The following is a 16,183-nucleotide window of genomic DNA, read 5'->3' on the forward strand; positions in this document are numbered from 1 at the left end:
AAAGCAAGGCCATGAAGGCAATGTCTGGGCATGTCCACATTGTCTCTGTGAGAAAGACGAATAGGAGAAATGTTCTTGTTCTTTTTACAAAACCAAAGAGGATAACACCAGGTGTATTTCCTGTACTCGTATTTGCTTAAATTAATTGTAAACATCACCTCATATTTTGCTTACTTTAATAATTAAAACGGGAAGTGCTTTGTACCACTCTGGAGCGCAAACACCCGGAGTCCCCCAGTCCCTAGGCAGGTCTTTGGAATATCCTTCCATCTACGGAGGTTTAGCCTTGGCTGACTACAGGGCAGGTGGAGAAACAGGTAACCTGGCTATGAGGGAATGCATAAAGGTCTCTATGGGCATCCTTAGCTCTGCTTTAGAGTATTTCTCTTCCACTACCATTTATCAATTTACCATTGATCTACCTATCAATCAGTCATATACTGATTTGTCTGTCTGCTTGTTTGTTTCTTTAAGACAGGGTCTCACTACTCGACCTCGGCTGGGCTGAAACTGACCAGGTTGGCCTTGAACTTAAGAGATTTGTCTACCTCTGTCTTTTGAGTGTTGTGACTAAAGGCTTGTGCCACTAATAGTCTAATCTATTTATTATCTATTATCTATCTTGACGTCATCTACCCATCTTTCTATCAATCATCTAATCATCTGTCATCCTCTTTGGACTAGTAACATGTGCAAACTCTGCCAGCACACACTATGAACACAGACAGCAACCCTTTGGTCTCTTCTGGGCATGTGGATAATAAGATTGGCTGGGTGGTAAGGGGCATGACGCATTTAGGAGGCGCCGGAAGCAGGGACCGCGGAAGGTAACGCAATCGCTTAGCACCGGAAGCGGCCAGGCGGGCCATGGAGGAAGGACCCGCGATCGGAACCCTGTCTCGAGAGGTCTCGACTGAGGAGGCCGAGCCGTTGGGCGCCGCGTGGAGCGGGGACAGCGGCCACGTATCGCAGAGCCACAGCAGCGCGTCCGGACCTTGGGAAGATGACGGCACCGAGGACGCGCCAGGCCGCGACCTGCCGCTGCTGCGCCGCGCCGCCTTGGGCTACGCCTCCAGCTTGCTGCCTGCCACCGGGCCGCGGCCGGAGGTGGAGGCGCTGGACGCCAGCCTGGAGGACCTGCTCGCCAAGGTGGACGAGTTCGTGGGCATGCTGGACATGATTCGCGGAGACTCGTCTCATGTGGTGAGCGAGGGTGTGCCTCGGATCCACGCTAAAGCCGCCGAGATGAGGCGCATCTACGGCAGAATCGACAAACTAGAGGCCTTCGTGAGGATGATCGGTAGTAGCGTGGCCAGAATGGAGGAGCAAGTCACCAAGGCCGAAGCCGAACTGGGGACCTTTCCCCGAGCCTTTCGGAGGCTGCTGCATACCATCAGCGTTCCCGCTCTCTTTAAGTCGGCGCCCACCGCGCCCCAGCGCGCAGTGTACGAGCCGCCAGTCCTGTTTCGGACAGAGGATCACTTCCCTGGCAGCGGTGACAGACCGCAACTCTGAGCGTGAAGCTCTACCACAGGAGGACTCCAGTGAGACTCTTGTCCAGACTGTTAATTGGCATACATGATACCGCCTTGTGAAATGTTAAAGTTTATTTTCTGCAAGCGACTTGACATCGATGTCAAGAGTGTAGATCCTTATGTCTTCCAGTGCTGATTCGAAAGCTCTTTGGTCGGGGCCTGGGGAAGCCAATTGAATTAATTTATCTGTGCAATATGGCAGAGCTGTTATTTTATGGCCTTTATTACAGTGAACAGTGTTACCTTGTTAAGATTTATATATTTATATGATCAAAAGTGACCAAGAAATTAAAGCTGTATTCTTAAATCGTAACAGTGGTTCAGTTTTCTGTAGCATTCTGGGAAAGATGGCAGATTCAATATTATGTTCAGTTTTCCATAGCGTGGAAACGCAATCGCTTAGCACCGGAAGCGGCCAGGCGGGCCATGGAGGAAGGACCCGCGTTGTAAACCAACGGAAACAAGATAGCAAACTGGGCGTTTTGTGCAGAGAGTTCTGAAGTTGTATTTGACAGTATGACTCAGACTTAGTTTATCAAAACAAGCATATTAATGTATGGTTGTCAGTGGTCTATAACACATTCATTAAAATGTTAAATTTCTTTGGCAGATATTTCCTTCTGGAAATTATTTACCGTAGTCTGTTTAGAAATGAACTTGTCATTCATGGTTTTAATAGTCGAGTAAGAAAAGGCAACTTCCTTCTTCTGAAGGTTTGGGTGAAAAGCCAACCTCGATGCTGTTTTCACAGTTCTGCGATTCTTCCCCGCTGAGTCTTTTGGAGCAGTAGGAGGGTTTTGTTCTTTAACTTCCGGGCACACAGAATGTTTGAACAACAAACTCCTATTCCCTAAGTTCGTTCTCCCAGGTAGTAGCCCCAAGTAAGGTACTCAGCTAAGTCTGTTGCTGTCTGTCAGGGTAAAATCAGTAATGGAGCCAGGTGTGGTAGCACACATTTGCAATCCTAGCATTCAGTCAGAGGCAGGCTATAGAGTGTGTTCCAGGTCAGCTTGGGGAGCTAGCTAAGAAGACCATATATTAGGAAGTAAATGACTTAGCCAGGTATCATGGTACATGCCTTTAATCCCAATACTCAGGCAAAGTGGATCTCTTAGTTTGAGGCCAACCTGGTCTACATATTCCAGGACAGCCAGGGTTGCAACCCTCAGATAGATAGATAGATAGATAGATAGATAGATAGATAGATAGATAGATAGATAGACAGATAAAGGTGGTAATATAATCTCTTTGGCTTTTTGTGGACTTTCTGTGTTGTATGGTGGCATTTTTTCATTTGGTTTGTAGTTCAAGAAACAGCTAAGTTTAAAAGCTGAAGGGACAAGTGACCCACATTTACTGTTCAGAATATAGTGGGTGCTATTAGAAATTATTAATATGGGGCTGGGGATTTAGCTCAGTGGTAGAGCGCTTACCTAGGAAGCGCAAGGCCCTGGGTTTGGTCCCCAGCTCCGAAAAAAAGAACCAAAAAAAAAAAAAAAAAGAAATTATTAATACATTTTATGACAGTCAGTGAGTGTGAGAATAGAGTTCCAGGCCAGCCTGTACAAGAGTAGCGCCCTGTCTCAACACCAAAAAAGATTGCTTACGTAAGGAGTTGCTTAGCACTTAAGAGCATGGTTCTTCCCCACTTCATTTTGGTTTCGGTTTTTTTTTTTTTTTTTTTGGTTCTTTTTTTCGGAGCTGGGGACCGAACCCAAGGCCTTGCGCTTCCTAGGTAAGCGCTCTACCACTGAGCTAAATCCCCAGCCCCTTGGTTTCGGTTTTCAAGACAGGGTTTCTCTGTGTAGCCTTGGATGTCCTCCTGGAACTGGTACTGTCAACCAGGCTGGCCTCGAACTCAGAGACCCTCCTGCCTCTGCCTCCCAAGTTCTGGGGTTAAAGACATACAATCCACTGCCCGGATAGCCCAGTTGAGTTTTGTGAGAGCTCACAGTGGTCTGTAGCTACAGCTCTTCTCTTAAGTTGTTCACACCAGGCCTTTAATACCAGGACTCAGGAGGCAAAGGTAGGCGGATCTGAGTTTGAGGCCAGCCTGTCCCACAGAGCAAGTTCCAGAACAGCCTGGACTACACAGAGAAACCTTGTCTTGAAATACACAGCAAAAAGTTATTTACATATCTGTTCAAAAAGTTTTTAAGGGCTGGAGAGATGGTTCGGTGGTTAAGAGCACTGACTGCTCTTCCAGAGGTCCTGAGTTCAAATCCCATCAACCACATGGTGGCTTACGACCATCTGTAATGAGGTCTGATGCCCTCTTCTGGTGTGTCTGAAGACAGCTACAGTGTACTTAGAATAAATAAATAAATTAAATAAATAAATCTTTAGAAAAAAATTTTTTAAATATCTATTTATTTGTTATGTATACATCATGTAGCTTTCTGCCTGCATGTGCACCTACAGGCCAGAAGAGGGCATCAGACCTCATTACAGATGGTTGTGAGCCACCATGTGGTTGCTGGGAATTGAACTCAAGACCTCTGGAAGAGCAGTCAGTGCTCTTAACCGCTGAGCCATCTCTCCAGCCCCTTTAAAAAGTTTTTAAGCATGCTTAAGACAGAGTAATAGGAGAAATTATAAAACTTTTGAATCTGAGATTTAATATCTGTACAGTAAAACTCTTAAATTCCAGAGGACATAAATGTGGTATAAAGTAACACAATGATTATGTTATTTATATATTTACTTAGAAAACCATAAGCTAGGCTGAGGAAAAAGTGGTGAGCACTAGGGAATATTTTAAAGCCAATCAAAACCTTCAGAGAATACATGGAGAAGCCCTGGTCCAGATGATAACATGCATACTTACCTGTGAACCTTATTTCCAAAACATCTGGGCGCCTGGCATCCAAGCCAGTGGGTGCCTCTGGGGTTTCTAAGTAGAGATTTGTAGCCTTACTTAATGTGAGCAGTTGTTGGCCTCCATGGTACCGGACATTAGATGAAAGTTCTTTGACTACCTCAAACATGAAGGTTGTAGCCAGATGCGAGTCTTCCCTGTAGTCCCAGCACTCAGGAGGCATAGGCAGGACGAACTCCAGTTTGCAGCCAACTTGAGGTGCATGGTGAGCTCCAGGGTAGGCTGGGAGTAAGATCCTGCCTGTAAAAACAAGGAACATAGGCGCTTCTGTACTGCTCGGCAGTGCTGCCTTCTGGCCTGGCTCCCTCTTCCAACTCTGGATCTTTGAAAACTTTCTTCTATGTCTTGCCAAGTTAATAACACGTAGAAAAAGGCTTCCTAGCCCATCCATTAAATATAGGCTCAGGGTTGGAGAGATGGCTCAGTGATTAAGAACACTGGCTGTGGGGTTGGGGATTTAGCTCAGTGGTAGAGTGCTTGCCTAGCAAGCACAAGGCAATGGGTTCGGTCCCCAGCTCCAAAAAAAAAGAAAATGGAAAAAAAAAAAAAAAAAACCACTGGCTGTTCTTCCAGAGAACACTAGTTCAATTCCCAGCAACCCTGTAGAGGCTCACAGTTAATTACCTGTAATTCCAATTCTGAAGGCACCAGGTGTGTACACAATGAAACGAAACAACACTCGTGCCCATAAAAAATAAAACTAAACCTTGGCTGCTTGGCTCTGGAGCATCCCCACTTGATATAAATGAATAGGACTCTCAGAACTTGGGATGGGCATCCCACCAGTCAGTCACTCTTGGATCAGTCTGTTTTGCTTGCAAAAGTATACCTGTTAAGATTACCAGGATATAGGATGTTTCTCAACTGATAGAAGCCTCTGGCAACCCCGACTGAATTTACACGTATGATATGCTGGCCACTAAGGAGACAACAAGCAGTCTGTGACTGTTTCCCACACCAGAATTTTTCAGGGTTCAACCTTGAAACTGTTCCTAGTGTCTAGTGAGCCTGCTGATTGGCAGGGAGTAATCAGTACTCCTGAAAAGGCCAGTCGGCATGTGGTTTCATGACTGTTCACCTGACACCATGTGTAAACCACCGTGCATGGCTGTAAGCCATTAAAACAGTTGTTCTTGAGACATGAGAGGCACAAAAGGGCTGGGGAGATGACGGTGGGTAATGTGCTTGCTATGCAAGCTGGCGACCTCAGTTTACCTCTTCAGCTAGGCCTGGTGACATGCATCTGGCACTGAGGGACAGAATCAAGTGGATCCCAGGGCATCTCCAGCTGCATTCCTACAGAAACGGCTCAAGGGCCCAGTACGAGACCTTGTCTCGAAAGAAAAAAAAATGGAGACGTGAGTGAGGATACTCTGGCTTCCACTCAGGCAAGCTCCCACATGTGTGAGCCCTTGTACACGTGCACACATGTGTATGTGAACACACATACACAAGGGTTGGGGGTCAAAACCAAACAGTAGAAAACGCTAATAATGGCCTCGAATTTGAAGTTTGTAACTAGCTTGCCTGCATAACCTTGGGCCTCATGGGAAGGTGCAGGGCCAGTTCCTAAGGATTTTTTTTTTCCCTGTTCAAAGTGACAAGTAGAAAACGGAGCTCAGGATGCCTGGCAGGGAGTGAGAATAGGTCAGTAGGTCACAAGAGTGAATCACAAAAGAAAAAAAAAAGGGAGTCCTACTTTGGGGTCTTACCTGACTAATGACTAACTTTCTGAACTTGCTCACAGCAGTATCTTCTGGAGTTCCGTGGTTTAGAGTGGCCTGTTATTCACAGAGAAAGGTGGTATCTAAGTTATCACTGGAGTGCCTCCCGGTGCACCCCTCCCCCATCCCATCTGCACCACCACTCTTCCCTAGCCAGGCAGCATGTTGATCCAGCAGCTCAGCAGCCCTGGGTGGTCTCCTGCTTTTTCCTGCTGTCCACTCTGTGCACACAGTCAAGGGCCTTTAGAACTCTGAGTCTGGCTGGGGAGATGGCTGTGTTTGTCAAGTGCTTGAGCTGTGCACACGAGGACCTGAGTTTGATTCCACAGAAGAAAACCCGGGTCTGATGGTGTGCACTTGTCATCCCAGTATCAGAAAGGCAGAGGCAGGAGGATTCCTGGGGCTTGCTGGCCAGCCAGCCTAGCCTATTGGGTGCACTATGAGAGACTCTATTTCAAAAGAAACAAAACCAAGGTGGACAGTGTCTCTTGAGGAATGGCACCAAAGGCTGTCTTCTGTCTTCTCTGTGCATAGACATACACACACACACACACACACACACACACACACACACACACACATGCACATATGCACATACACACACATACATGTACCACTCCTACCCCAACCTCCCTAAAAACCCTTGAGTCAAACGCATCAGCCTTTACCCAGTGCTCTCATTAATAGATTTGGAAATAAATGGAATAAAACTAGAAATTTGTCGGGTGCACTGACGGTTCCCATAGGACTCATTCTCCATCCCCACAAATTTGCAACAACCTTCTTACCTACTTTCTGTTTGATCCTGACCTGGAAGCAACCCAGGAAGTCCTGCGTAATAGCAGCTGTGGTATTATCCAACTAGCCTGCCTCATCACCTGTAGGCATGACTAAAGATGCTCCCCAGGTCCTGCTTGGCTTGCCTGGACTCTCAGCAGAGTCCAGAAACATTCAGATGTCCGTCAAATGACTAGCAGTCAGACTGACCCAGTGAGCGAGCTATATGATAGCTGGGTACTCTCTCAAAATAGAAAAGTAAATGAAGTCATATTCTTGCTAGGAAACCAATACTATGGGCAAGCCAAGAACACGGATAATATGCGGTTCCTAGCTCAAGAACACGGCTGACTAATAGCTGAGATTGAATGCCAACTTAGTCCAAACCATGGCTCCAAGACTACACCAGGCAAACACAGCACAAGCACTCCTAGGGAAACAATATGAGCTTTGTAGGAACACCAGACATAGGTAGGGCCCGGACATAAGGGCTGGGTACGTGTGGAATTAACCTTTTCTAAGACCTTAAACATGCTAAGATGCTGTAGAGAACTTTTTCCAAAGTGGCTTAAACCATCAGTCCCATCAGTCGGGAGTGAGAGCATTCTTTTAGGCACTTCATCCATCAAAGGGGGAGGGGATTCTTCCCGTGGCGTGAAGCCAGCTGGGGGTTGGGGGATGAGGTGGGGACAAGATGAGACGGTGGTTATGTAAATAAGTCATCTGTGGACCATCTGGCTGCAGGATAGCTTCTTCCCAGCAGGGGTCGCTACAGGCTCAGGGAAGACGTGAAAACAGCGCCTCTCGCCATGGCCTTAAGGAAATGAAACTCCAAGATTTGCAGAGGGAATTCAATCACTCTGGACCTCCGTGACAGGCACACAGAGCACAAACACAGAATAAGCGGAAGCCAAGGCACAGTGTCTGTTCCTCTTGCGTGGCGTGGTGAGTGGAGAGAGGCAGAGGCTGCGTGAAAAACATTTGGGACCATACGGTAAGCACCACGATCGCCGTGCTCCCCACCCTGTACTGTCCTCATAGCCCTGACCTTCCTCCAAGAGAAGCAGGGCCATTTACTTACTTATTCCTTGTCTCCTGGTTAAGGGAAGGTCTTGAATTTTGTTCCCTTTGTCCATTCTGAACGAGTGGCACCTAGGGCTAAGCCAATGATCAGAGCAGGCACTATCAATGTACCTGGAATGAATGGAAGGGGACAATGGGGACGAGATGGCAGCTGACAGGGAGGTGGAGAGGGTGCCTGGTACCTCTGAGACGCTTGGTCCTCAGCGTGTATCCTGGCCTCGACTTTGGAGGCCTCTCCTTCTAACCGCCTCCTTTGTGTCCTTGGATTGTAGCCTTGTCTTGTCCAGCCTGATGTGTGAGTTCCTTAAAGGAACCAGTATCCGTCTTATCCCTCCTGCCACCCCAGTTCTCCTGCTCCACCTCTCTGCCACACTGTATCACTCAGGCTTCTCCAGGAAGGCTGACCAAGAGGACGTGCACACGGCTCTATGAGAAGGGGTTATTGGGTGAACTGGCTCTTGTGGTTGCCAGGGCTGAGAAAGCCCCAACAGGCTGAAGGCAGGCTAGAAGTGACTTTGCCCAAGTCCAGTCCACCAGGCCATCAGAAGGTGGCTGAGCTCAAGAGCCTGTCTCTATAAAGGCCTACAGAAGGGGACATCTTATTCGGCAGGAGCAAAGTACCCAGTGTTACTCTAGGGTGGTTCAGGGTGGACAGAGCCATTGGCAAGTGGTGTCACCTATACTGAGCCCCAAGCAGGGACCAAAGGCATGCAGAACATGACAGGGATCAGAGCCCAAGAATAAGCACATTGAAGGGCCCTGAGGTGGTCACAAGAGTAATATCCTGCCTCTCCATTAGATCTCTTCCTCTTCCTCCTCTTCTTCCTCCTCTTCTCCTCCCTCCTCTTCCTCCTCCTCTTCTCCCTCCTCCTCCTCCTCTTCCTCCTCCTCTTCATCCTCTTTCTCATCTTCCTCTTCTCTCCCCATTCAAACTGGTCAAATAAAGGCTGGAGCCTGTGATTGGGCAGTGGAAGGGAAAGGTGGGGCTGGAGGTTTTAAGAAGAGTAGAGGAGGGGCTGGAGAGATGGCTCAGTGGATAAGAGCACCGACTGCTCTTCCAGAGGTCCTGAGTTCAATTCCCAGCAACCACGTGGTGGCTCACAACCATCTGTAACGGGATCTGATGCCCTCTTCAGGTGTGGATGAAGACAGCTACAGTGAACTTACATATAAATAAATAAATCTTAAAAAAAAAAAGAAGAAGAAGAGTAGGGGATGACAGAGAAGAAAAAGAAATGGAAGAAAAATGGAGCAAAACCACATGGCCTGGGAAAGCCACAAGTAACAAGGGATCTCCTAGCTGGGGAATAGATTAGTGTAGTGGTCAATCTGCCCAATCTAGACATATAACTTATAAGAACCGAGTTGTGTGTTTTTGTAGAGGCTTATTGGGGTTGGACATTTACTACAACAGAAAAGAGGAAAGAAAAAGCAGCAGTGGTCAAGTAGGGGTGGGTGCAAAGCATCTGTGTTCAGGTCGCTCTGCCTCTCTTGTTTGTAAAGTCCCTGAAGGAGAGAACCAGGTGAGGAGTCACAGAGCTTATCTGGTGCAGACCTCACTTCTCACTAGCACCAATGGCAGACACCACCCAGGACTCTGCCAAGGCTGTGGATTATCCACTAGCCCAGGAGTGTCTGGCTCCATTAATGCCTTAGGAGGCCAGGCATGCTACCTATGGCCACCAAGGGTCAGTGTGGTGTAGCGTTGCTCAGCAACGAGGTCTTAAGAGGTTCAGCTCCCTGGACCTCTGTTTCCTCCTCTGGAAACAATGAGGGAGAATCTATGAGTTCAAAGTCTCCTGAGGGCATGCTGAGCCCCACCCTGTGCTGGGCTAAGAGGTCCTTTCTCTCACTGTCCTCTTCCTGTATAGCTGAAACTGGGTCAGTTTTTTTTTTTTTTTTTTTTTTTTTTTTTTTTTTTTTTTTTTTTTTCGGAGCTGGGGACCGAACCCAGGGCCTTGCGCTTCCTAGGTAAGCGCTCTACCACTGAGCTAAATCCCCAGCCCCCTGGGTCAGTTTTAATGACCAGCTACTGCTAGTCCCTCTTCACAGTCCGTGGAGATGCTAGAGGACTGTGTTCTCTGAGGAAGCCCCAACCAGCTCCTAGGAAGGGCAATAGGGAGAAGCTGGGGGAGGTGAGACCCCTGGTGGACATCCTGGTCATTGCAGTGAGGACTGATCAAAGCTCCGCTTCTCCAGCCCAGTAGACCTCCAACACAGAGGGAGGCTAGCCATCCCCTCTGAACGCTGGAATCTTCATACACAGCTCTTTGGCGGCGCGACCTTCAGTGATTGTCTCCGTAGCCAAAGTGATAAAAAACACAGCCATACTTCAGAGAGAGAAGCGGACCACGCACATCACAGTGTGGACCAGGCCTGCGCTCAAGCAGGTCTAGGTAGGCTCCGTGACTCATCTGTCACTTATCAGCTATGAAATTGACCACGTGACCGATGTTCTCCGATCAGCAGCAACTCTGTCAGAGGGTCTGCCAAAGCCCACCTCCGAGGCTCATGGAGGAGCTGCCCACTTCACGAGCTGTGCACAGAACCTCCCGGGCTGCTCTCAATACCCACTGGTTTTGTTTGTCTGTGTCCTGGAGTGGGAGGCAGCAGGGAGGAAGCTGGGAGCTGCGTCACCCAGCAGTCTACCTGTAAAGTTTGCATGCTACATGTGTGCGTGCCTGTGGTGCCACCCAGAGCCAGAGGCCTGTCAACGGCTGCAGATAGATGGCAGGTGTGCACACTCTCTGTTCATGCCAAGCTGCCTCCCCTTCATAAAGACCTGGTTCTTGTTGGCTACTCTCCTGCTCCTCCCCCCCATCTCCCTCCCCCCACCCCAGCCAAGCTCAGTGATCTATTCTAAGCAGGCTGCTGTCCCTGGGCACACTCAGGCCTTCTGTTTGTCCATAGCCAGCCTGTGAAACTCTCATAATGTAGCCTTGTTCTCCTTACCACACAGCAGCCCGCTGCTCAGAGCCTGCCTGGGGAGGAGGCCGTGCCAGCTGCACAGAGCTGGTTTCCAGGAAGACATAAGCACTGTGTGTGGCCAGAGATGGAGCCACCTCTCTGTTGGCAACCCCTTCAAATTAGGGTCAATTGGTTACAGGCAAAAGGCATTTTCAACAAGCAGAGAAAGCAGGCTTCTCACTGAGCTCCAATACACTAAAGGTTCAGGGCCTTTGCGAAGGACCGTCTGTCCCTTATGGGACAACCTCATCCTTCTTCAAGACTAAGCTGAAGTTGCCCTGTTTCCTGCTTAGTGGGCATTCACAGCTGAAGGCCTCTCACTCTGGCATCTTGCCCTGTTGGTTTTCCCTATGTGTATTTTCTGTTTTATCTCTAGGCTCTCCTGTGTGTGCCCAACCTGAGCCCTGGGGCTGTTTGCATCCAGGAGAGCCACCATTGCAGTTTGACACATTTGTAAACCACAATATCAAATCACAGTATCAAAGGTAGGACATTTCTGCAAGAAGAAGGCCTCAAGAGAAGAAGAAGGACCTATAGAGGTCCACTTCCCCAGGGTCTAGTATAATACCAGGCTCAGAGAAAGCCATGGCCACAACTGGCCACCTGTCAGAAGTTAATCTGACCAAGACTAACCACTCAGTGACCAATTGCTTAACTGATGAGATCAGAGACAGGAACAGGAATGAGATCGAGTCCCCATGCAGCAGGAATCCTTGCCTATAATGGGTTTTTAACCATACAATCAGGTCAGAGGCAGGGCAGATTTCTGGAGCTGATGCCAATCCTAGGCCTGACACAACACTGTACCACGAGTGAGGTCTGAGCAACCACGTCAGGGTGGTGTGCAGGACCTCAGAATCCCTGTGCCTGCTACTCACTGGGCCTGGAACTCTGCCAGCCTGCATGCAAGGAGGCTGCCTCAACGGAAGTGCCTCCTGGGGTGGACAGCCCCATCTACATTCTCCACTACTCTCCCTCTCCCCTCTGTCCAGCTCTTGCCCTGCCCATCTCCATGGAGACAGTAATTCTACCTATTCTCATTACAAAGGGCTTGGGCTAGACCTGGCCTGTCCTGGCTTGCCCATCCTCTGTCCTTGGTATTCAGTAATAGCAGCTCAGGGTACCCACCTAGTGACCATTTCTTGTAGAGTAAACAAAGGACCTGCTACCTATAGAGGTTCATTCTTAGGCTGGTTCGGTCAGAACCTTAGGCACCAAGTACTTAGGCAATGAAGATAGAGTTTGTGGTTTTGTTAGTCTGTTTGGTGTTGGGGCTCAAACTCTGATCTTATGTGTGTCAGGAAAGGGCTCCTCTCTGGTACAGAGATAGCACTGAAGCCTCAAGCCTGCCACTGGTGGTGGCAGGGGTGGGGGCAGGGGAAGGACAAAGCAACAAGTGAGTATTGAGTGAAGGGCTGGGACAGAGGAGGGAGCACAGGAATGTCTGATCCCTGACCAGAGTGGCGGAGAAAGGCCAGGCAAGCAAGCCACACTGGAGCCCCAAGAGACCAACTGTGATTTAGTAAGTAGGGCCACTAACAGGTATTCTGTGTGACAGACTGTGAAGGGGCAGGGCATGTGGAGCTGGCCTCAAGTGTACAGGGTCTGGATTTGGTCCGAGTCAGTAACTAGTGTCAGCAATAAAGATCAGGGGCACAGGTTGCGCTCTCTGTCTCTCTGTCTCTGTCTCTGTCTCTGTCTCTGTCTCTGTCTCTGTCTCTGTCTCTCTCTCTCTCTCTCTCTCTCTCTCTCTCTCTCTCAGTTGTAGTTTTGGTTTTGGTTTTTTTTGAGACATGGCTCTCTATGTAACCTTGGCTGTCCTGGAACTAGGCTGACCTTGAACTCACAGAGATCCGCCTGCCTCTGCCTTCTAAGTGTGGGAATAAAGGTGTGTACCACTACTGCCTGGGTTGAGCACATGCTTTATTTGATTCGAAGGGCACATTTCCCAGAGGCAGAAGCAGAAGGGAGATTCCCCTTCCTAGGCATATGTAAGCCAAGCAATGGGAAGAGATGAAGGGTTTGCGGAAGAAGAAGACTACCAAATCTTTTGACCCAGAGAGTCTAGAGAAGTCTGTGACTGAAAACTGCCTCACGCAGGCCCAGAGGTATTCGGCTGGCAAGATTGGCTTGACTTAATATGCTACAAATATGTACAATGATAGTCATTACCGTGTTTTCACCGTAATAGGAAAAACTGTCTCGGAAATCCCATGTTCACAAAGTCATCCGATCGGTCAGCACCCCTGTACGCAACTGACATGAGCTCCATGTCTGTAACAAAGGAAGACTGGAGACTACCCGAATGTTCATCGCACAGGGGTGGTCTCTCTTCCAGCAGCCTCTAAAAGATACACACAAAATAGACTGTTTCCAGATGAAGGAATTACAGCTAACTTTTGTCAGGTCTTCACCTTTTTTCTGTTTTCTGTTCTGTCTTCAATAGCATTTTTAATGTGAATACTTTCAAGGACAGATGAACACTAGGGTGATTTAAAAAAAAAAAGTCCCTCATTTGCCAAGCTCCAAGAGTGATTTTAGAAGCAAAGCTGCACCGTGGCAGCCCATCAAAGCATCTTCCGGCATCTGGCTGCTGTTGTACCACAGTAACCCAGCTTGTTTGGGAAAGTAAATCATTTTCTCTAGGGCGAGCCTGATGCCACCAGCCCTGCCCTCCAAGATGGCTTCCATAGTTGGCTCAGGATGCATGGTTCTGCCCTTATCTGGGCTCCCAAACTGTTCTCACCCGGCCCTTCCCACGTTCCATTTCTTTCTGCTGCTACAGATAACGGATTCTCTGCTGGGAAGAATCCACCTTTGAATTTGGCTCCCAAAACAAACAATCGCTGTCAGGGTTGGAGGAGGGAGAGAGGGAACAACCTGTTTGAAATTGTTCAAGGCTGTGAAACGAAGTTCTTCTGTTCTCTTGGACAGCCAAGGCTGGACTGCTATCTGCCATCATGACGGTTCATCTCCCAGGGAAGTAGGGGGCTTCCTGGTGACTACTGGAGATATGTAAGGCCAGGTGGGCTGCCCCTTGCCATGACTCATCCTGGAGATCAGAGCTTGCCTGGCGTGGGTAGATGCTGTGGTCTTCACCATCCAGGTGGAGAACAGGGCTATGCAGGGGTCTCACAGTGACTCCCACAAACAGAATACTCTAATCTGATCCTGCTTCCCCCAGAATCTCTCACTCCCACCCATTCAGAGAGAAGGGTATAGGATTCTGCAGAGACACTAAGATTGGCTGGAGGAGGGAGAGGACTCCGGTGTGGGACAGGTAGGACGTTTGCTGGAGGAAGGAGAAGAGTGCCCCAGGCTCTCTAGTGACAGCATGAATCTGTGATCAGTAGGGTGTATCTGTGGATGCATGATGAATTTGTTGATGGTGAATGGATGGATAGAAGATGGATGGATAATGAATGGATGGATGCTATATCTGTGGGTGGATGGGTAGATGATGGATGGATGAACATACGGACAGATGGACAGACAGATGTATGGATAGATTTGTGGGTGGAAAGATGGGAGCTCAGCTGTGGTGGGGAAAGCACAGGCTTCAGAGCATCCCAGAAGGACAGCCCACCTGTCTCCAGTCCTGCCCGATGGAGAAAGAGCAGGGAACAGGAGCCCTCAAGTCATTGTCCTATGAAACAGTGCTGTGTCACTGAGTGCCCACTCAGCCACTGGCACTGGTCCACACATACCTGCTGAGCACACTCACACCCAGCTAACATCTGTCTGAGGGGCAGACTGTGGCTCCTGACATCAGCCACAACACCCTGAGCAGGATGACCACAAACAGGAGTCTTCTTTCTTTTTTTGCTCAAGACTGTTTCCAATAGCTCATGCCCTACTGTGTCCTGTTTCACAGAGACACCTATAAACACCATCACTCACATGTAGGAGGCTCCAAGCTTCAAGGATGAAGAAGGGCCAGACTCCAAGGAGAGGGCCTGGTTCTTACTTAAGGCCTGGTTCTAACCTAGAGCATGGTTCTAGCCCAAGGGCTGAGTCTTACCTACCATGTGCTCTTGTCAGTGGGGCAGCAAAGATGAGGACACACCTCCTCACTGTCACCTTCAGCCAACGGAAAAGTTCCCTTAATCTTTTAGGGACTTTGACTCGGGTGATTCTGGGATTGTTGTCTTCCTCAAAGAAAAGGATTTTAGGACAAGCTTGATATGAATCAGAGCTAAAGTTTGGGAAAAGGAGAAAGAAAGGAACTCAGGGAAAGAGTGAGTCATCTGAGAGTACAAGTGTGGGCTTCTCAGAGAAGGGTCTGAGTTTATTTAAAAAAAACATTTCCAAAACCCTTTCTCTTTTTAATACATCTTGATTTACTCTTTCACAATTTCATAATACAAACATGCACACATTAAAATAAGCAGAGAGAAATAGATAGATAGATAGATAGATAGATAGATAGATAGATGGTAGAGATAGATAGATGATAGAGATAGATAGATAGATGATAGAGATAGATAGATAGATGATAGAGATAGATAGATAGATAGATGATAGAGATAGACAAATAGACAGACAGACAGACAGACAGATAGACAGATAGATGGTTTAGTGTGTGAGAGTGGATGAATTGGTAAATAGGTGGGCAGGTTAGTAAATATGTAAGTGGATGAAGGAATTGATGGTTGGTGGATACATGAAGAGATCAAAGATATAGATAAGTAGATAGACAGACAGACAGACAGACAGACAGATACATACATACATACTACATACATACATACATACATACATACATACATACATACGTATGTACATAATGTTTTAAATGGCTTAAATTGGAGTTGAAGAGGTGACTTGGAAATTATAGGCACTGGCTGGTCTTGCAGAGGTCCCCAGGCTGCTCACAACTACCCGTAACTCCAGTGTCAGTATCTGACATCCCCTTCTGGTCTCCTTGGGCATGCATATGTACGTATGCTACATACACGCACTGATGCTGTACAGCAGATGCTTTATTCACGGAGCCATTTTCCCAGCCTCTATCCACTTATTTGCTGGGAAAATGCATTTGTAGACACCCTTCACAAAAACATGTAACCTGTTAAAAGGCATTTCACAGCATCACAGACACAGCAAGAGTTCACTCAACTGTGGGGCTCTGAGCTGCTCCCTTAAGAACGCTTCATCACAGGACAGTTAGCAAAAGTGCCCCAGAGTGATACAGAGGATGCGAAACTGGAAACCCCAGG

The 16,183-nt window shown here is 48.1% G+C and overlaps 1 protein-coding gene and 1 long non-coding RNA gene across 2 annotated transcripts; both read left to right on the top strand.

Moving 5' to 3' along the window:
• Window positions 1–843: 843 nt before the first annotated feature.
• On the top strand, window positions 844–2,144 carry Bloc1s4 (biogenesis of lysosomal organelles complex 1 subunit 4). The gene is given in 1 exon segment (NM_001100766.1): window positions 844–2,144. A coding segment is annotated over 1 exon segment (648 nt). The 5' UTR covers window positions 844–867; the 3' UTR covers window positions 1,516–2,144.
• A 5,551-nt stretch (window positions 2,145–7,695) lies between these two features.
• Window positions 7,696–12,865, top strand: LOC103693769 (uncharacterized). The gene is made up of 2 exons (XR_015637488.1): window positions 7,696–7,908; window positions 10,197–12,865. It is a non-coding gene; the product is annotated as an uncharacterized LOC103693769 (long non-coding RNA).
• Window positions 12,866–16,183: the final 3,318 nt, after the last annotated feature.

This window comes from Rattus norvegicus, chromosome 14, assembly GCF_021556685.1.
Source record: "Rattus norvegicus strain SHRSP/BbbUtx chromosome 14, alternate assembly SHRSP_T2T, whole genome shotgun sequence".
NCBI lineage: Eukaryota > Metazoa > Chordata > Mammalia > Rodentia > Muridae > Rattus > Rattus norvegicus.